Here is a 22861-nt window from a genome sequence, read left to right as displayed (position 1 = left end):
AGTTCTTAGCATAACCAGCTGACCAATAAGGAAGAAAGGAACAGATAAAAATTCCCCAAAAGACTGAAGAGACTGCTCAGTGGTTAAGCACACAGAATGATCTTGTAGCGTTCCCAGCACCTACAGTGGGTGGCTCACACAGCCTGTGACGCACCTCCAACAGACCCAATGCTGTCCTCTGGCCTCCATGGGTATCTACACTCACGTGCACTTACCTATACACAGATACATAATTTTTTAAAAATTAAAGAAAATGTCCCCCTGAAGAGTAGCTGGTTATCAAAGAATCCTAAGATGAAGAAATCTCCCTCACCCCTACCCACTAAACTAAGATTTAAGCTCAACTTCACACAGTGTTCAACAGATAAATCCAATAAGTAGCATCTGCAAAGACACATTGTATCTTCTTGAGCTTTAATTAGCACCTGGAAAGACTTTATTTCCTGAGTCTAGAGTTAGTAAAATAATGCGTGCCTGTGCGTGCTCCAGTTTATGCCCAAGCACACACATGCATACGCATGCCCATGTGTCTGTAGATTGCAGGAGTAAGCAAGTGCTGAAAGGAACTCAAGCACTTGATGTGACAACTATACTTTAGTGGTAAGAGTGCAATGATTTGTTTAACCAGATTATATACATATAATAAATGTAAATTTACTCATTTAAAAAACTGATTTTGAGAGCCCACAGTTCCAAATGTGATAGATGCCGCATTCAGGTAACTTGTTTGCTCCAATCTGCTTTATTACTCACCTTGCTACTCACGCTGGGAGCTAGTATCTAATCCCCAGCCTCACTCAGACTAACCTCTCTTTTTCATAACCTCCTTCTCTTGTCACATCAACCCAGGAAAACAGCACAGCCTACCAGCCACATTCCATTAAAGCACTCACGTTTGAATTTACTTTCCTCTAATTTCCTGTGCTCCTGAGCAGTAGAAAACCTACTCGTCTGTCTCACTCTTCATGAAAGGTGGCAATGAAACACTGACTGACCTGGAAATGGGTAAGAGTGTACCTATGGTTGAATCTAGTAACTGGCTCACCATTGCATAAACTGTGTAGCACTGATCAAGTTATTTAATGTTCCGGTACTTAGTTTCCTGGGATTTAGATTTTCTCTGTATTTTAACAGGACTCTTTATATTAAAGACAATTTCCATTACTCCTCTAAAGCCACGAACATTTAAACTTAGACCATGATCTTTAAGAGTAAATGCCAAACAACACTCTGTAAGGTTTACACTGAGTTAAGAGAAAGAGGCATTCACAGAAAGTAAAATGTACGGGGAAATATTGATATGGCCTCGTGTTAAAATTTAAGTGTGAGCGCTTTGCTTGCATGTATGTGTGTGCATCATGTGTGTGCCTGTTTGCTACGAGGCCAGAGTGCAGTGTGGGTCTGTGCAAGGGCCATCTCTCCAGCCACCTCTTCCTTTTGTGGTCCAGGCTGGTGTGGAAATCGCTACGTAGTTCTTGTTATATAGCCCAGGCTGGCCACGAACTCATAGCACTCCTACTTCATCTTCCTAAGAACTAGGATTAAACTGTTCTCATCACACCCAGATAGTTTTATATAATTTTTTCTTTCTTGTATTTGTTTGTATCTGTGTGTGCATATACATGGTTTACGTTGTGTGTGGTGTGGGCACATGAATGTTCATGGCAAGATCAGGACAGAACATTAGATGTATTCCTTTATTTCTATCCTCCTTATTGCCTTAAGACAAGGCTTCTCCCTGAACCAGAAGCTCGTCATTTTGAACAGGCCAGCTGCCAGTGAGCAAGTGAGGCCTCAGGACCTGCCTGTCTCTGTTCCCCAATGCTGAGGTTATAAGAAAGTGCAGCCATATTTAACTTTTTTTGTGAGTGCTGGGGAATCAAACTCAGGTCCTAATGCTTGCACAACAGCAGGGCTCTTACCCACTGATCCCCCTTTCTAGCCAAAAACTACACTGTACACAGCAAAAGCTTCTTATTGGTTTTCCTGACACTGAACACAGTATATAGTTTAAGGAGAATGATAGATGATAATTAATAAGGAAGTAAAAAGTGATACACAAATATTTGTTGCTATTATTAGTATGTTTTAAGTGGGAATAATTATACATCAATCTAAAAATCATAATTAATAGGGCAAAAGTGTTTAGAAAAGAAAACCTTGGTGAAGGGTGATGATTAACAATAATAAAACTGACAAATGTCTTTACCTGAATCACTAGCTGCAACAACAACGGTTCCACCAGGAGCGAATGGGTCATTGTGCTTCCAAGTTTCTATCTAAAGAGAACAGTAAAATCTCTGAGAGGCAACATTTCATAGGTGGAACTTCACTGTCAAACCTAAAAAAATACTTTATAAAGTTCTGAATCAGAAAACAAACATTGGAACAGTTTTTCTTTTCCTCATATAATCAACAAATGGAAACAATTACTCTCTGATTACAATATATTTATCTAAAAAGTATGCGCCACATGTATAATTTAACAAGTTAAGTTTATGTGAACACTCAAGCAGTCACCTCACAGGAAGGCCCAACCAGAATTCCAACCCCTCTTCTGCAGAGCCACTTTTGGTAGTACTGGCACTGACCCCAGAGCTCACATGTCCTAACCAAGCACTCTGCCCCCGAGCTCAGCACCATCCAGGGAAACAGAAAAAACCAGATAGGTGTGATGGCTATTAGATCAGCAACCTTTTATTTTAATAGAGAAACTATGAGATGAAAGGAGAAGAACAGGAGAAATGTGTTAGTTTTAAATTAGGAAGAGCAGAGTTGGCTTGGGAGCAGTGGAGAATAGTTAAACACGAAGTAGAAAGAGAATTCAGACTGCCATATATGTTAGAGGAACTTGGCATATGGTCTTCATTATAAACTAGGTATGGTAGGGAAAAAAAAGTATGCAATAGTCTTGTGGAGACAACAAACATTTAGTTATAGAGGTGTTCTTCAAAATTTACATCAGTGGGAAACACCAACTGCTGGGCAAGTAACTCTTATTAATGAACACAGTAAGGGATAATTACCAAAAAACGAAAACCACACCAAACCAATTACTCTTCTAAGAAAGTAATCTTCACTTAAGATAACAGATGATAAAATAGGCATTTATGTAAAATGCCTGGCGATTAATTGTGCCTCTCTTGGTCTAGTTTACAGAAATATTGCTGCCAATCTTCCAACAAAAACCAGCAAAATATTTCATTGTATTATTCTGAGTATTTTAAAATATCCAGAGTATAAATTTATTTTTATTTTATGAGTATTTGAACTGCATGTATATATATATCTACTCTATGTGTTGTGTCTGTCTGTCTGTTTCATGTGCCACACCCGCATGCCTGGTGCCTGTGGAGGGTAGGATAGGGTGTCAGATCTCCTGTAACTAGAGTTACAGATAGTTGTGATCTACTGCTGGGACTGAACCCAAGTCTGTTACTGTTGAGCCATCTCTGCAGCCCCTATATATATATTTAAATTTATATGAGTACACTGTAGCTTTCTTCAGACACACCAGAAGAGGGCATCAGATCCCATCACAGACGGTTGTGAGCCACCATGTGGTTGCTGGGATTTGAACTTAGGACCTCTGGAAAGGCAGTCAGCACTCTTAACCACTGAGCCATCTCTCCAGCTCCATAAATATTTTTTAAAAGCCTTCAGACACATGTCTTGGACATATTAAAGTAACACGATTTTTTTTAAGATTTATTTTTAATCGTGTGTACATATGTGCATGTCTCATGTGTGTCAGTACCTCAGAAGTTAGAGGCTCTTCATTCTCTGGAGTTGGAGTTGCAGGCAGTTGTGAGTGTGAGTGTTGCCTGACAGAGATGTTGGAAACTGAACTTGGGTCTCTTTGGAAGAGAAATACATGTTTAACTGCTGAGTCATCTCTCCAGCCGGGATGTCATGTAGCCTAATATACTCTCAAACTTACTATGCAGCCAAAATTGGCCTTGAATCCTCTTGTCTCCACTTCTCCAGTGCTGGCATTATACCTTTTTACCACTGCACTCAAAAGGGTAAATGTTCTGAATCTTAAATGTCTTCATTTTTAAAGCAGGGGTATCAACATCTGCCTTAAGTGAAGGTTAGAGCGGTGACTGTACAGCTCCGAGGCCTTTGGATCAGAGGCTGTGGACACAGACTCAAGAGAGCCTGACATTCAGTGCAAATTTAGACTCTCCAAGATTAGCATTCCAAGTATAACTATAAACAACATGATTTTATTTTCCTAAAATATTAATGTCTCCCTTTAAGTAATTTCCATTTCTTCAACAATACAGCAGATAGTTATAAAAAGTTTTACTTAAAACTGTCTTTTGGACTTCCAGCCACATATTTAGTATCACCCATGGGACAAGGACAACTTCATTCTGTAAATCATCCTACTCCTCTCCAGGGGTCATCAAAATATGAAATATTACATTAGACAAATTCCTGGATGGGTGGGATCCAGACAAATGTCATATGAACCATTAAACACAACCAAAAGGAAGCTTCCATGGCTATACATTCAATACACTTTCTTAGATGTTTGCTCATGTGGCTGAACAGTCTTTAATCCTGCCACTCACCGATGTGTTACTGCTATTGCTGGAAGCACTGAAGGGGTCAGTACTTGAGGTGGTAAAAGGATCCGTAGAAGTCTGCTTAAAGAAGCAATCAGATGCAAATGGGTCTGAACCTTTGAAAGGATCACCACCAAATGGATCTAGGAAGAAAAAACAAACATAAAAAGCTGAAAACCTAATGTTAAATTCTCTATTGCTATAGGCATCATCACTGTGTTCTTTACTTAGAAGACACTTTGAGGCATTCCTTATGAGCCACTGTGAGGAAGGGATGAGCCCGTCCACAACTCAGACTCAAAAAGCCATAACCATTTCTTTTTACTTCTTTTTGTCCCTTTCCAACACCAGACAGAATATTTTTAAGTATGCATCTTCTAGTACTTTGTGTTCTCTTACTCCTTCTAAAACCCCCACCCTCAGTAAGGCTGCTTGTGCACCATGGATGACCTTCATGTCAGCCTACTTACAACCCTGCTTCTTCCTTCGCACCTCCATCCCTTTCCTCTAGGCAACTATTGAGATTTACAGCTTTCCTGCCTTGGTGTTTTTCTTTTAAACTCAATAAAATTGTCCTCTTTGAATAGACTTAATTTTCAAAAAGTAAAATCATTTTGAACTCCTACAGAACTTCAAGTTCCCTTTTCATTTTAGAGTCTATTCTGCTTTCAAGAAAAATAAAGCTTCTCACTTACTAAACTTTTTAGTTAGCATTTAATTTTAAGGGATTCAGTCCTAAGTTTTCTAGTGCTGTGCTTGTAAAAGAAACAAACACTGTATAATACATTTCCTTCTCTGAGCTCAAGGCTAATACATTGAAACATTTGGACCAAAAGTAGGAAGCAAGACTTCCTTTATTCTACTGAAAAATCTGAGAAAAAACAATTATCTCAAATCTTCCTTCCTTTCTTTCCTTTTAAAGACTTATTTATTTCATGTATAAGTACACTGTAGCTGTCTTCAGACACACCAGAAGAGGGCATCAGATCCCATCACAGATGGTTGTGAGCCACCATGTGGTTGCTGAGATTTGAACTCAGGACCTCTGGAAGAGCAGTCAGTGCTCTTAATCACTGAGCCATCTCTTCAGCCCCACCAATCTTATTTTTAAGCAACATTTTGATCATTACTTTAAAAAAAAAAAGAGTTTTGAGTTGAAAGTGTACTAGAGTACTTTGCTAAGATGCACAAAGTCTTGTTTAACCCTTACACAGATACACAGACACACTCAGACAGATAGACACACACACACTTCCTTAAGCAAATTGATAAGGTTCTAACCACTCCCTAAAAATGCCTGTGTGTCATGCAACACACACACACACACACACACACACACACACACACACACACACACACTTCCTTGGCTTTAGAACTACTCAAGTTCTGTGTTCTCACGAAATAAAATATAAGGCATAACAGAATAGAATTAAAGTTAAGAAAAAACTCAAAAATATACTGACCAATTTTTCCAAAAGGATCATCCTTGAAAGGATCGCCTGTAACAAACAAAGAAAAAGATACTATTATTTATTGCTTCGGAAAGGGGTACTTTTAAAACAAAAGCAAGTTAAGTGAAACAGTAACAGTTTCAACAATTCTATTTCCATATTACAATACTTTAATGCAACAGTTCTACTTCAAAAGGGGTACTTTTAAAACAAAAGCAAGTTAAGTGAAACAGTAACAGTTTCAACAATTCTATTTCCATATTACAATACTTTAATGCAACAGTTCTACTTCAATAAAATCATGCTATTCAGCTTGTGTGATATTTGAAATAATAAAACATAAATGCTTGACTCAATGCACATCATAAGAAGGCAAGTGGGAGCCATGGTAGTTCGAATGAACAATGTTCTCCATAGTCTTTGGTCTCTGAACACCTGCTTCACAGGTGGTGTCAGTGTTTGGGGAGGTTTAGGAGGTTTGGCTCTGTTGGGTCAAGTGTGCTGGGAGGCAGGCTTTGAGAGCTCAAAGACTGACTTTTGATGTTTGCCCTCTGCTTCCTGTTCTGCCTGCTGCCATGCTGTCCCCGCCATTACAACCTCAAAGCCACTGGAACAATAAGCCCAAATAAACTCTGGCTTCCTTAAGAGGCCTCCTTGGTTATGGTGTTCTTCTTAACAGAAGAGTAACTGATGTAAGAACCTTTGATTGAAGGAGGTTACAGGGAAGAGAGACACAGTAGTAACATTTTACCATCTGTACCTTCATGTATAGACAAGGCTAACTAGGGCAGCAACAAAACAAAATGAAACAAACCCTTCATCATTTCAGAAGCCAGAGGCAAACTCTCACACCTATGGCCACTTGAATTTTGATAAGAGTATCAGGAGCACATGTCAAAGAAAGGATGAAAGGACAACAGTTTTTTCAACAAGTGGTATCCATGGGATGTAGTTTACATTAGCCGAGTGCCTTCCTGGGTGGCACAAAGCCCTGGGTTCCAGCCCCAGAACCCTGTATGTCTGGTGTGATGGTGTGAATCATAATCTAAACATTTAGATGTAGAGGCAGAAGGATCAGTTAGTTCAAGGTTAGCCTTGGCTATGTAGTGAGTCTGATGCCAGCTTAGGCTACAGAACATCCTGTCTCAAAAAAAAAAAAAAAAAGTTTAGACAACTAGAAAGATCTTTTTAGAATTAACTAAACTAAATCTCTAAATCTCTATAGTTATTAAGATACCCCCCAGTGTGTGTGTGTGTGTGTGTGTGTGTGTGTGTGTGTGTGCGTGCGCGGGTGTGTACACACACACATGCAGGTGCCCAAGAGGCCAGAGTACATCAGATTAGATCACTGGAGCAAAATTACAGGCAGTTTGACTGCCTGATGTAGGTGCTAGCACCAAATCCAGGTCCTCTGGTAGTTCTCAACCACTGAGCTGTCTCTCCAGCCCCAAAGATCAAGATAGAACATTTATACTCCTGCTTTTCTTCCAAAGACATTATAGCTAAAACTATAATGTCTTTGGAAGAAAAGCAGGAGTATAAATGCTCATGCTTATAACCAATGCTCAAGAGGGTGAGGCAAAAAGAGGACTGCCATTAGCTTGAGGCAGAATAAGAACCTGCCTGAAAAAAACTACACACAGAGGCACACACATGCGCGCGCGCACACACACACACACACACACACACACACACACACACACGCAGAGTTAATAAAGTATTTTCAAACCATATGTTGGGAGTTTTACTTGGAATATGTAAAAAGCTCTTACAAGTCAACAATAAAAAGACAAACTGGACTCGAAAGACAGCAGCGTTTAAAAGTGTATACTGTTCTTCCCAAGGAGCCATTCCTAGCACCCAAACTGGGTAGCTTACAACTGCCTGCAACTCCAGCTCCAAAGGGATCCAACTCCACCGGCCTCTGTACTCATGTCCACACACCCACATACATAATAATTAGGAAAACAAAGACAGTCTAATTGCAAAGGAGGAAAAAAATGATGTGCTGCTCAAAATTGACATACATGTTTTTGCTGCCTGGTCTACAGATTGAGTTCCAGGATAGCCAAGGCTGCACAGAGAAACTTTGTCTCAATAACATAAAAACTAGGCAAAGAGACATACATGTTTTTTGCGTGTGTCCATTCCTTCTAGGTACATATCAGGTCATACAGTAACTCTAATTATTGGTTTGGAAACTGCCAGGCTGCTTTCCAAAGACCATCTCCCATTCCCACCGGCAGTGGAGCAGTTGTAATGTCTAAGTATCCTCACTGTCACTGTTATCCCCTTTCGATGACTGCCATCCTAGTAGATGTGAAGTGGTAGCTTATTTAAAGGTTTAATTAATGCTGTAATAAACTTACTGTTTACATATATATTTTTAAGAAATAGTTAAATAATTATGCCCATTTTAAAATTAGGCTGAGGCTGAGGAGGGAGAAAATGCTAAACTGTTCCAAAATCAGATTTGTGATGATTATAAAACTATAAATGTTCTTAATCTATGATTGAATGGTTCATCTGTAGTTCTAAGGATCAAACCAAGGTATTAAGCCTGCTAGGACTTACTGAGCACAATCTCAGCCCTATATATTTTAAGTGCAAAACTTATGTTTACTTTTTGACACTTTATATATTATGCACTGAGTGCATGCGTGGTGCCAGTGGAAGAGAAGAGAGTATCAGAACCTCAGGAGCTGGAGTTGCAGACAGTTGTGAGCTGCTGTGTGGGTACTGGAGACTGAGCTCATGCCTTCTGCAAGAGAGTTAAGCCAAGTCTTAACTGTGGACCCATCTCTCCAGCCTGTGGTTTGTTTGAGACTACATCTCACTGTGTAGCCCTGGCTGAAACAAGCTATGTAGACCAAACTGGCCTCACACCTACAGGATTCTCCCACTTCTCTGCTTACCAAGTGCTGGAATTACACAAGATAGTTCAGGGAATGAAATATAATTCAAAATACTGTGACACAAGGAATGTTTAACATATTTCAGTCATGATATATTTTAATCAGAGTTATTTATTTATTTATTTATTGAGATAGGGTTTCTCTGTATAGTCCTGGCTGTCCTGGAACTCACCCTTTTAGATCAGGCTGGCCTTGAACTCAAGAGATCCATCTGTCTCTGCCTCTTGTGTGGGAGATTAAAGGCATGCACCACCTTGCCCAGCTAGATTTATGTTTGTAAAATTAGAAGTATCAAAAGGAAGGAGAATCAGACATCTAATTCTATTATATCTTTCACTGTTATTTCACTTTATTTTTGAGATAATAATCCACTGTGTAGCCATGGCTACGTAAACCACACTGGCTTTGAATTCAAGAGATCCATCTACCTACCTCTGCCTTTTAAGTACAACAAAACTCATGTCATTATGCCTGACAGCTTCTAATGATTCAAAATTAGTGTTTGCTTTTTTTCTTTCATCTTCATTTTTAAAGTTTCCTGAGGCAGTTTTGTAGCTCAGGCTAAACTCAAATTTCAAAATTTTGGGATTACAGAAGTGTGACTCTACTTGACCTGGTGCTAGTATTTCAGTAATTATTAGCTAAGTAATGCTGACTCATGAGTGTGCAGTCTCTACCACTGGCTTATAGCTTTTCTTTAAGCCTTTCCTCTGAAGAAACAGTCTTTTAATCAGACAACCCTATGAAAGATGCTAAAATTAAATAGTAGCAAATATAAGACTAAAAACCCTTATTCTCAGTTTATTTATATTGTAGAAATTATGCTCTCAAAACTGAAGCCTTAATGCTTATATAATATATACATCATGAAGTATTTTTTATACACTTACAAAAGAAAGATACTTACTGCCAACAAAAGGATCAGACTGGAAAAAATCCAAGTTTGTATCTGCAACTGCATCTGTCAGTGAACTTGATTCTACATTAAATGGATCTTCCTAGAAATAATTTTAAATTAAAACAGATATTTTAGTAACCAAACATTTAAAGAAAGTACTTCAAATGACCCACATTCTGACCATATACATACTTTGAAAAAATTAGTAAATGTTTTTCAGCTACAAAGATCATTTAAGACGTGAGTGATAAGAACAATTGAATTTACAATCATCTTTACCTCTTTTGAATGCTTGTCATCATCAAAGCTGGGACTCACTTTTTCATTATCAGTTGCAGCCACAACCTCGCTTTCATCAGTCACATCAGAAGGTGCTATTTCAGGACTACTTCTCACCTACGAAAGATACATATGTGAGCTTGACAGATTAAAAATCTTCTCTCAGGCTGCTGAAATGGTTCGTGGGTAAAGGCATTTGTTGCTGAGCCTGGCAACCTGAGTTTGATCTCCAGGACTCACTAGAGGAAGTGCAAACAAATTCCTAGAAGTTTACTTCTGGCTTCCACAAGAACATTATGGTATGCCAATACCCACCCATAAATATAATAAAGATTTTTGGAAAACATTATTTTAACAACTTTTTTTTGAGAGACAGGGTCTTATTGTGTAATCGAGGCTAGCCTGGAATGCACCATATAAACCAGGCTGGCCTCAAACTCAAAAGGTTCATCTGCCTTTGCCTCTGAGTACTGGGATTTAAAGGAATTACAACATATGGCTAAAAACAATTTTTAAGCTGTGTGTGTGTGTGTGTGTGTGTGTGTGTGTGTGTGTGTGTGTCTTAACATTTATTTTGGTATTGGCAATCAAACCCAGGACCCCTTGAATGATGTGCAAACTATCTGTCACTATGCTGTATCTCTAGACCCTTAAAACCTTTATTCTATCCAAATACTAAGTTGTCATCTCTGAACTCATACACATACAGGTAACATTACAAGGACTGAACAGGTTGCATTTATTATCTCCCTTTCTTGTTTCCTCCTTCCCACTTCCTCTTCCTCCTCCACCCACTCTGTGTGTGTGTGTGTGTGTGTGTGTGTGTGTGTGTGAAACAAAAAAAAAGAGGCCATGAATTTCACTGGAATGTGGGAAGGGTTAAAGGAAAGGAAAGGAAAAAAGGATGTACTTATAATTTAATTTTTAAAAAAAGTATTAAAATAACATTTTAACTATTAAATACCTAAATACTTAAAAATAAAATAAACTTTAAATAAATTTAAATTATTACCTAAGCCAGGTTTTCATGCTGTCTCTGCAGTTCTGGAGGCAGAAGCGATTATGCAGAGGTGTTTGAGGCTAACTTGGGAAACAAGTGAGACTCTGTCTCCAATGTTATCATCTACAGAAGTGCTTTTGTTGTTCTGAGACATGGTCTCTCTATACAGCCCAAGATGGTTTAGAGCTCACAGCTGTCCTCCTTCACCTCCTGAGTGCTGGGATTAAGAATGTATACTAGGGCAGCAGAGAGAGCTAAGCAGGTACAGACACTGATAACCTGAGTTCAATCCCTGGTCACAGGTAAAAGGAGAGAACTGACTTCCATGTGGACACTCTGGTATGTATGTACATACAAAATTAACAGACAAAACTTTAAATGTGTCTGCCATCATGCCTACCAGAAACACTGATCTTCAGCTATGCTCTATGAAAAGCAAACAAAGAACTAGCTGTGGTACCAAACTCTCTCAATCCCATTAAATGGGAAATGGAGGCAGGCAGGCCAAGTGCAGAAAGTTAAGACTGAGAGGATGGTTCCCTCTGTAAAGTGCTTGGTGCACAAACATAAAGAAATGAGGTCAAGTTTGAAACACCGGGCTTTAAAGCTAGGCATGGTGGAGTGTAACTGTAACCCCAATGCTAGGATGGCAGAAATACGTAGACATCCCAGGTCTAGCTAAAATGGCAGCCTCTGTTTTCAGTGAGGAGACCATGCCCCCCAAAAGAAGGTAGAGTGGTATTAGAGGACACCAAAGTTGAACTCTGGCTTCTATCTACACCTGCACACATGGATGAGGGCAACCAAAGGTGAGCACACTAGTGAACCCTCCTCTCCCCACAGGCAGACACATTAAGTTAAAAAAGAGCTTAAAGACATCCTCAGCTATATATTGTTTGAGGTTAGCCTGAGGTACATAACCTATTATTTTAAAAAATACTTTTATTAATTAGATTACATTTGAACATTAGTTAAAACTGAAAAAAAATTCAATTGTTGGGGCTGAAGGAATAGCTAGCAGTTAAGAACACTAGCTTAACTTCTTCCAGGGAACCCAAGTTCAATTCCCAGCACCCACACAAGGCAGCTTAAACTGCCTATTAACTCCAGCTCCAAAGACTCTGACACCCTCTTCTGGCTTCTGTAGGTACCTGCACACACATTCATATATAAACATTAAAATTTATCTTAAAATTATATTTCTTTACATTATATACAATGCTAACAAAACACTGTTCTGGGGATGGGGAGACAGCCTGTTTGATAAAGTGCCTGCTGATCAGGCATGTGGACCTGAGTTCAGATCCCCAGCATCCATGAACAAAGCTAAGCATGGTGATAGTGTTTGCAATCCCAGAGCAGGGGAGGTGTAGACAGACAAATGCCTGGGGCTTCTGGCCAGCTACCTCAGTCTAATTGATAAGCCCTAGGTCTCAGTCAGAGAACCTATTTTAAGAAAAATTAGCAGCATCCGAGGAATGACACTTTGAGGATGACCCCTGGCCTCTACACATAAGTATAAGTATGTACACACTAACTTTGATCTTCATCAATCTGTGGGAGGAGGGGGAAGTTAATAATAAACACTATGGAATGAAAACTCACTGATGACTCCTGGTGTATGGGTTCCAACTCTAGGTTATTTTGGCCTTCGGCATGTTCATTGAGGTTGGCTGTTTCGCTGCTGCTGGTGCTGAGGCTACAATAATCTGTAGCACCATTTACAAGAATGCTTTGTGGGCTGCTGCACCAATTCGATTGGTTACTATGAGTTTCCAGATCTTTCATTTCCAATCGCATTCGCATCTGCCAATACAAAGTAGAAACATAAAACCATTTAACACTAGAACTATATGTAACGTACAAATAGCTATGCCCCTAGACTTACTCAAGTTTGCTTCCTATTAGCAGATTCCTCTAGGTTTCAATAATCTCTTCTACTGAGTCCTCCTGCAAATTCAGCATGCATACATTTGTTTTTGTAAATCTTGTGAAATCTCCAAGAATTCTGTCTCCGGTCTCTGAGAACTGGCAGTCTTTCAGGGTATAATTAGAAAAAGAAAGGCTCAAGATACTAGAGGAAAAGATAGCTAAGTAACAGAAAAGGAGATTCAGCAGTGAAGCTATAGGGGTGGTAAAAGAAATTAAAGTATACTTTAGTATACTTTACAGTATACTACATCGTATGCAATATATAGAATATGTATATTACACACACACATAGGTATATATAGTATACTATATAGTATAAACATTTTTAGATTCGGCCATATTCCTGTTAGAGAAGGGAGTGAAGATAGGGTAAGACAAGCTAATGATCTGTTCTGGCACTATCTGTAAATGGGAAAGAAGAGTCCTTGAAAGTATCTTCTAAAAAAAAAAAATAAGTCACACAAAGTTCAATAAACAAAGGATAAAGCTGTTTTGACTCCACTATTCAAATGTATTCAACAGTAAGATAGAAAAGGCAGAATCAATATATTATAATAAATAATAATAATAATAAACAGAAACAAAAATCTAAATGATTTCAATGAGCAAAACTTATCTAAAACTTAGAATCCCAAGAAAAGATAGTAACTTGTGTTGTGTCTTAGGGTTATCACTGCTGTGATGAAACATCATGAACAAAGCAGCGTGGGAAGAAGGATTATTTGGCTTACACAGCATTGTTCATCATTAGTGGAAGTCAGGACAGAAACTCAAACGGCAGGAACCTGGAGGCAGGCAGGGGCTGATGCAGAGGCCATTCAGGAAGTGCTGCTTACTGGCTGGCTCCTCAAGGTTAATTCAGCCTGCTTTCTTTTAGCACTGAGGACCACCAGCCCTGGGATAACATAACCCACAATGGACTGAGCTCTCCCCATCAATCACCAACTAAGAACATGCCCTTCAAGCTGGACATAGTGGTATGTCTTTAGTCCCAGCACTTGGGAGGCAGGAGAGGGTAGATTTCTGTGAGTTCAAGGCCAGCTTTGTCTACAAAGTGAGTTCCAGGATATCCAATACTGTTACACAGAGACAAGACCCTGTCTTGTAAAACAAAACAAAAAGAAAAAAGAAAATGCCCTACAGGTGTGTCTCATTCACAGAAGCATTTCCTCGCTGCATGACTGTATAAGACAGCCAGCACAGGCTTATATTTATAAAAACAGACTATTTACTAAGAATTCATGGATCAGACACTATGCTAAATTACCTCATATTTTGCCTCATTTAATCCTTACAATATCTCTAGTAAGTATGCCTGTTAAATCTTCAACTTTATCTGATACTCCAAGGTGATTCACCTACTAAATGGCATAGCCAGCATTTAAACCTGAACATGTTTAGCTACAAAGCCCCTACTCTAATCCATTATGTAAATGTACATTAAATATGCAACTGTAAGTATTAAACAACTAGAGATACTAACTAGGCAGCTGGAAAAGGAGCAGGTGTTAGAAAGCTACAAAAAGGACAAACAAGGTGCCTCTGGGCATTCTGCTTGTTCCCACTTACTGAACTGATTTCCTGTTGTGAGTCTTGTAGCTGCTGCTGAAGAGGTTCCAGCTGAGCCTTTCCCGACTCCACACTTTCTTCCAGTTGTGCTGTTTCTTGTTGTAGGCGACTCAGTTCTTCTCTAGCTTTTGACAATTCTTCCTCATAAGTGGAGATCTGAGATTCTTGACTAGTTATTTCTGCTTTCAGGGAAGAAATCTATAAATGGAGATGAATGGGAGGAGAGGGAAGTAAATGGAGAGATGTCTAGTTTAGTGTATTAGAACTTTTGAGGTATTCTTTTGGTAGTGAAAGACAACAGGAAGGGCTAAAGGAGATTTAGAGGTATCATCTGTGTAAATTAGGTAACATCTGTGTGATCAAGAGTTGGAAAAATATTACCCTTCTAATTTCTACTACAGAGAACTATAACTCCTCACAAATATCCCTCCAACTCCTTCACAAAGCAACTGCTGGCTAGATTGCCACTAACACATAGGGAATGTTTTCTTTTTAAACCAAGAACAAGATGGAGGTAGAGAGTGGGTCAGTAAGCAGCCAGGCTTTACCAGCTGGGCCTCTTCAGCACATTTTTTTCTGACTTCTTTGAGCTGCTCCTCCAGCTGGGCTTTCTGCTCATCCAGTTCATCCAGGAGTTCCTGCACCTGCTGCTTCTGGGCCTGCAGTTTTTGTAGATTAATACTCTCCCTTTGAACTTCATCTTGAAGATCCTGAAACACAAGAAAACTCACACATGTATCTCTTTGAAGGCATGGATAGGTGAACTTTTAAGTCTACCTTAAGGGAAAACAAAGTTTTGTTTATTAAGTATTTTGTATTAGAGGGCTAAAGCACTCAATCTTACATTTAGTTAGTCAAACCTCTTCTAGATTTGGATCTCTAATCTCAGAGCGGTCCTTAGATGTCTAACTGACTGCTATGTGTCTAAACAGAGCTTATACTATTTCCTTAATCTGCTATAACCTCAATCTTCTAGTGAAAACTATGGCATCTTCTTCCACTTTTTCTTTCAACTTCCCTTTCTCCTCTGAGTCAGGCTGCCAGCAAATCTTTTCCTGCAGCGCTGGTTTAAGTCTATCTCTCTCAGACGTTACCTTCCAATGGGTTATACTGCTTCATCACAGCTACTCTCACATGTATTTCAGCACCTCAGCCACTTTAAAAAAGACTTTTGTCAGCTGAGTGTGGTGACACATACTTTTAATCCCAGAAGCTCCAGAGGCTGAGAGACATATCTCTGAGTTTCAGGCTAGCCTAGTATGCTGACTAGTTTTATTGTCAACTTGGCACATGATAAAGTCATTTGAGAGGCGGGAACCTTAATTAAGAAAATGCCTCCATAATACACAGCTATCTGGCATTTTCTTAATTATTGGTTGATGTGGAGGGCCCAGCCTTTTGTGGGTGGTGCCAGTCCTGGACTGGTGGCCTAGGTTCTATAAGAAAGGCTGAGCAAGCCAGGAGAAGCAAACCAGTAAACATCGTTCCTCCATGGCTTCTGTACCAGCTACTGCCTCCAGGTTCCTGCCCTGTTTGAGTTCCTGTCCTGAATTCCTTTAATAAACAGAGCTGTGGAAGTGTATACCAAATAAACCCTTCCCTCCCCAACTTGCTTTTTGGTTATGGTGTTTCATTATAGCAACAGAAACACGAAGACACCTGGTCTACATAGTGACTACCAAGGCTACATGAAGACCCTGCCTCACAAAAAAAAAAAAAAAAAAAAAAAAGGAACAATTCCATCTTATGTTAAATCCCGTATTTTCTTACTTGTATTTAAGTGAAAGGAGTGGTCTCATATGGTAGGGAATAGCATTTGTCAGACCTTCGGTGGGTGTAGGGAAGAAAGGGTTTCAAGTGTGTGTGTGTGTGTGTGTGTGTGTGTGTGTGTGTGTATGTATATATGTAATTATGGCTAATTATGGCTCACAGCAATTAAACAAAAGTGCCTAGGACTTTCAAAGTAACCAACACACACACACACACACACACACACACACACACACACACACAGAGTAATGCATGTCAGAGTGACAGTTTTGCAAACTATCTGCCTGATCAGTGCACTATATAAATAGGATGAAATGTCATACTGCATATAATTACTGTGTCAGTTAAAATTAAGAAAAACAACCTTTTTCTTTTCTTTTTTGAGAATGGGCCTCATGTAGTCCAAGCTGGCTTGAACTCAGATGTAGCAAAGGATAGCTAGCCTTGGACTCTAAAGTAGTGGAATTATAGTTACACCATCACAACCGGAAAACAATGCTTCAAAAGCATGAAACACAGAGTAAAATCATATCAAATCAAAACCTTTCGGTCTCCATCCCACTGGGAGAAAAAAACCCTCAAAGCCCTTAAGAACTGAAACCACCCTGTGCCAACCCATGCCCAAGTGCTCCTTCCACACTGAGAACCAACACCACCCTGTGCCAACCCATGCCCAAGTGCTCCTTCCACACTGAGAACCAACACCACCCTGTGCCAACCCATGCCCAAGTGCTCCTTCCACACTGAGAACCAACACCACCCTGTGCCAACCCATGCCCAAGTGCTCCTTCCACACTCACTATCATGCTGTCCCTCTCCTTCCCCCAGTACTTTACGACTTCTTCTCCTAGACATGGAAACATTTGATCTCTTTCAGTTTCTGACCAATATAACACTTCCTGATCTCAGCAGTTTCTCTGTGTAGCCCTGGCTATCTTGGACCTCACTCTGTAGACCAGCTGGTCTCCATTTCAGGTATCCACCTGCCTCTGCTTCTCAAATACTTGGATTAAAGGAGGGTATCACTCCTTCCCCTCAGGCTCCAGTTTATTTTCCACAATAGCTATTTTATAGCTACAGAGTTAATCTATAGCTACAGAGTTAATCCACTTACTTTAGTCAGGGAGTTGTACAATTATCACATAAAGGCATTTCAGAACATTTCCATCAACTTCCCAAAGGCACTCTTACTCATTTCAAGTTTCCCCTTTACTCCTGACCTCCCTTCTTTTACTCCCCATTCTTCTCTGTCTAGGCAACCACCAACCTATTTCTCATGTCTACAAATCTGTCTAGATATTTTACATAAATGTCATCATATATTTTTCCCCTAACTGGGGTCTTTCAATTAGCATAATGCTTTCAACATTGGTATATGATTATTTTAAACCGCTTCACTGAGGTATATAGCTTACATGACATACTAAAAATTTGTCCTTTCTAAACTGGGAACTGAATCTAGGGCTTCACACATGGTAGGCAAGTCCTCCACCACTATTTAAGAGGAGAAATTTTAATTGATTGTGTATTAAAGATTATGTTGTAAGATGGTTCAGTGGATAAAAGTTGTCAGCACCTCCACAGTGAAAGGAGAGACCTCCACAGGCGTACTGTGGCATGCATGCATCCCACATGTACATCCAAGAGGTAGGTGCTATTACTGGCCACATATACAGGTAAGAAAACTACGGCACAAATGGGCAAGTAAGAAACTATTCAGATCACTTCTCAGACTTTTAGTTAAGATTACTGGTTTATTTTTTACCAATTTAATATTTGATGTATCTTCTAAGTGTAATATATTAAGTGCATTTTAAAAAGATATATTCTATTTTGAATTACATGTGCATGCTTATGGGTATGTGCCTGTAGGTGAAGGTATCCATGGAAGCTGGCATTACAGGCAGCTGTATGCCATCTCACGTGGGTGCTGAGAACTGAACTCAGGTCTCCAGGAAGAACATGCTCTTCACCACTGGGCCACACCTCTAGCCCCTGTTACATGAATTTCTGTATTAGGAGATGGAACAGGAGCTTCATCCATTTCTGTGCTCATGACCAGAAAATCCAAAATCCTCAAAGACCAGTATCCTCTCTACATCCCTATGTATGCACACACCCACATCCTGCCACATACCAAAACAAAACTCAGAGATTAAAAATAGTAAAACTGGGGAAAGGAGGAATGACATGAGGAATTTTTGGAGGGTGGAGAGGGAGCGGGATAATGACTAGACTGTAAAAACAAGATTAAAGAATAATTTTAAAAATAGTAAAACTGTTACTCTCCCCATCCATCCAATTTGTTTTTTCCACAACTCAAACAAGAATCTAGAATTTCAATTCTCTATTCATATCTAGTCTTTATAATCATAGACATGTTGTCTTTTAATATAAATCCAAAAAAGGACAATACTGTTTACCCAAAAAGGTCATATATAAAAGTGTTTAGGACATAGTTCTTATTTTTTAAAGCTTAAGAGAAAGGTGTAGGTAGTGTTATCATATATCTAATATCATATATAAAATATAACAAATATTAATTAATATTCACTGATAGAAAAGTTTTATTTTATTATTTCTCATGCTTTGCTGTATTTTATATGTAATGATCTGTTGCATTTTATTAAGTGTGTTTGGGTATGTGTAGTGTGCACGTGCATGTGTGTGCAGGGAAGGGGCAACTTGTAAAAGTCAGGTCTGTCCCTAACTATGTGGGTCCTCAGCCTTTGCCTAATAAGCCATTTTCTGGCCCTGTATTTTACAAATTTCTTGGACCCATTTTATTTTCTATAAATAAAAAATGTCAACTCTGACTTTCTAAAAAATATATTTTGTTATTTTATGTGTATGTTGTGCTTTGTTTGGATATACGTCATGCGTGTGCCTGGTGCCCATGGAAGCTAGAAAATGGCTTCAAGTCCCCTGGAACTGGAGTTATAAAGCCATGTGGGTGCTGAGAATTGAACCTCGGCCCTCTTGAAGAGCAGCCAGTGCTCTTAACGACTAGGCCATTTCTCCATCTCTGGTGAATTTATTAATTTAATTTTTTCTCTGCTATTGGCCTTTTTATGTAAGAACTATAAGTAACAGGATCAATGTTTATTTCCTATAAAACCCTGAACTATTTTTAAAAATATTTTTAGTGAGACTTGATTATAACAAGTCAATGTAATATACACACAGTCCTGCTTTCTCAGTTCACCTGGTCCTACTGCTTTCTCATTTTTCTTTGCTGCAATGAAAATACACCTTGTAACACAAAAATAGAGGACATAAGGGAAAGTTTCCTGACAAAATACCTCTAGGAAATTCTTAATCAACATCCACATAAAAGGTTGTGTTTCTCTATGTTTATATCTCAGCATGAAGAAAGAAGCATCTCTATAAAAATCCCAACACAACGCTAGGCGGGTGTGGTGGCTCATGCCGTCAACCCTCACTTTCACAGGTGAGGGAAAATGAGTGTTCTGAGTTCAAGAGAAGCCTGAGCTACAGTGCATCCTATGTCAGCAAAGTGTGACCTTGTCTCAAAGCTAAACACAAAACAAGAGTTCGCTCAAGCAGTTAAGAGCACCTGCTGTTCCTTGAGACATAAGTTTGGTTCCCAGCACCCATATGGCGGTGGCTCACTGCTGTTCAGAACTGGAAAAGTCCCAACACTTTCTTCATTAGCACTGGGTATGCACATACATGTTCAGGCAAACACCCACAACGTTTGAAAGAATTCTTTACAAAGAAAAGCTTTAAAGTAAAACAATATTAAAAAAATAAAACATTTCTAATACAAATCCACACAAAGGATCTTTGCTTTTAGTAAACAGATTTAAAATTCAGTCAAAATGAAAAGTGGCAACATATATGTTAATATGAATAAGAAAGAACTTTTACCACTAACTCACTCACTGTCATGCAACTTCTGTATTATTGTCTGTATCCAGATCCACTATTTTACTGTGGCACAAATTTGCTTCTCCTGGAACTCGGTGAAGCACCAGTGCCTGTCTCCCTCACCCCTCCAGCACTCTGCCTCAGCACACTCTAACTAGGGCAGTGCGGTTCTAGCGCTTGCACAACTAGGCAAGTTGCAGAGGACTGCTGCTGGTGCTCCCTTACGTCTGCTCTACGGGCTTTGTGCTATGGACTGCAAGGGAAAAGGGGTGACACCAGTGGAGAGCAACAGGAACAGAATGAACAAGAATGGTGTGTCACAGTGCCATACAGGTCTGTAAAAGTCAGAGGCTTCAGATATCCAACTAGAACACTCTCCATCTTAATCCTTTGAGACAGGGTCTCTCACTCAACTTGGAGTTGGACTGGTGGCCAGCAAGTCCCAGTGAATCTATGTCCACTTTCTACTCTAATGGGTTATAAGCATGTGCAGGGATGCCTGGGTCTTATGTCGGTGCAGGGCACTCTAGCTTGGGTTGTCATGCTTGCACAGCAAGCACTGCTTCCCTAAGACATCTCAAATACAGATTTGAGATAAGTCAGTACTATAAAAGAAAAGAACTGACAGAAATAAGAAGTCCAAACTTGAAGCCATTTATTTTCCAACAAAATCTGTTTAGACTGACTAACTTTCAAACGATAAACACTAAAATGGCTAAATGGAAATGTACAACTGGTTCCCAGGGAGCAGAGATCTGGGAGCAGGGAGAAGAAAAGAAAGAAAATGTTTCAAGATGTGAGCTCACAGACCACACAAGAAACAAAACCTTAGAAAAATCAGTATTTTCCTTTAAAGTAGAGAGCATATATAAATTACAAAACCAAAAACTTGACTGGAATCTAGCTCTGTAAGGGAAAGAAGTTTAATATGCTTGAGGCCTTGAGATCATTCTTCAGCACCATAACAAAAATAAGCAAATAAAACCAAAGAACTCCAGGTGGGGTCAGAAAGATAGTGAGCAGTTACCAGCACTTACTATTCTTACAGAGGACCTAGGCTCATTCCTTGGACCCACATGGCAGCTCATGTGGGTGCAAGGCCTGTAACTTGCTCCAGGGACCAGACACCACTGCCACCGTTCCACCTCCTGCAAACATTCCAAAGGGACAAGGTAGAAGGATACTTAATGATAGGCTAAACTTTATTTCTTATTAGCATCTCCATTAGAAAGTGGAGTCAGGAAGAAGTAGCAAAGTACACTTTCTCAGATGCTGCTATTTAATAACAGCTCTATTAAAAGGTCTTTTACCAGAAACACCAAAAGCAGTGCTGAGATCAGGTTATGGTGGTGGACATGTGTAATCTCTAAACTTGGGAGGCAAGAGGAGCAGAAGGCCTGGGTCACCCTCAACTACAGTGAATTCAATGCAAGTCTGAGTTACATGAAACCTGTTTCAAAAAAGACAAAAAAAAAAAAAAAAAAAAAAAAAAAAAAGAGGCTGGATATTGGAATTACAAATTTTAACTATCAGTATGACTCTTACTCTGTGCCTTGTTACTAAATTGTAAATCAGAGCTACTTCAGTAGGTAATGAACCCCACTTCTTACCAATTTTGCTAAGTCTTTTTGTGCTTCAGGAAACAGAAAATAATGACAAAATGAGGTGTTTTGGTTGCAATATATATGTATAAACACATACATACATACACACACATATAATGTATATCATCCTTCTTGGTCCAGCATCTCATTATCATTGATAATACAGAGATGGCTCTACTAACCCAGAACTTTCATTAACCTCAGTGTTGATTTTCAGTGGGTTTATTTTCAGCCATCAGGACTTGCTCTACACTATGCAAGCTTCAAATGCCTCATACTTAGAAGTACCCTATGCAAAAACCAGTTTAGAACACATGTGCCAAACATACATTTTTGGATCTCACAAAGCTTAATGTTACTTTACTAATACCATTAATCAAAATGTACAGGTACATTATGAAGAAATTTTAGCAATAAAATTTATATAATTATAAGAAACCAAATATTTGAGAATATTCAAGGAACAATATAAATGTTAGTTCTTCCCTGAACAGGCTATTTAAACCTCTATCCTTTTTGTTTTTCCCTATAAATGTACTCAAATAACAAAATATTGTCTATTACAAGAACCTGTATATTTTAGAATAGCAGTTGGTTAAATCTAGAAGTTGTTTATGATTATACCAGTGATTATATTGAGAAAAAGAACAACTTTGTAGATTTTTTTTTGTCCTCTGTTCCCAACAATAAAATTCAAGCAGCTTACCAGCCTACACCCAATCTCATTAGCAGGAAGAGAAATGCTGGAAATAAATCTCTTGACTCTTACACCACTTTTAGGAAAATACCAATAAATATAATAAATGCAGTCATCCAATCAGAGTCAACTCCCAACCTCTCTGGCTTCCTCAGGCCTTCAGTGAACCATCTTCCCCAGCCTAGCACGGTTCTCCTCTAGCAAATGAAAGGATGGCTCTAAGAAATTCCAGTTTCTATCCATTTAACAGCATTAGGACAGGCAGAAGGACCTAACATGTA

At 39.1% G+C, this 22861-nt stretch overlaps 1 protein-coding gene across 4 annotated transcripts in view; it reads right to left on the bottom strand.

The window, feature by feature from the left end:
* Positions 1-22861, bottom strand: part of EPS15 (epidermal growth factor receptor pathway substrate 15) — a 91936-nt gene that overhangs the window by 9620 nt on the left and 59455 nt on the right. For all 4 annotated transcript variants that reach the window (XR_013975126.1, XM_080921055.1, XM_080921056.1 and 1 more), the window contains exons 14-21: positions 15167-15328; positions 14619-14816; positions 12723-12923; positions 10118-10234; positions 9848-9938; positions 6038-6073; positions 4581-4717; positions 2210-2279 (exon numbers count right to left, since the gene is read on the bottom strand). Coding sequence is in view for 3 of the 4 variants with exons in the window: in XM_080921055.1 (XP_080777181.1) it covers positions 2210-2279; positions 4581-4717; positions 6038-6073; positions 9848-9938; positions 10118-10234; positions 12723-12923; positions 14619-14816; positions 15167-15328 (1012 nt within the window). In the remaining variant the exon portion in view is untranslated. The remainder of the gene's footprint in view (positions 1-2209; positions 2280-4580; positions 4718-6037; positions 6074-9847; positions 9939-10117; positions 10235-12722; positions 12924-14618; positions 14817-15166; positions 15329-22861) is intronic.

This window comes from Micromys minutus (assembly GCF_963924665.1).
Source record: "Micromys minutus genome assembly, chromosome: 9".
Taxonomy (NCBI): Eukaryota; Metazoa; Chordata; class Mammalia; order Rodentia; family Muridae; genus Micromys; species Micromys minutus.
Note: the sequence above shows the minus strand (reverse complement) of the source record. Positions and strands in the feature narration are given on the sequence as shown.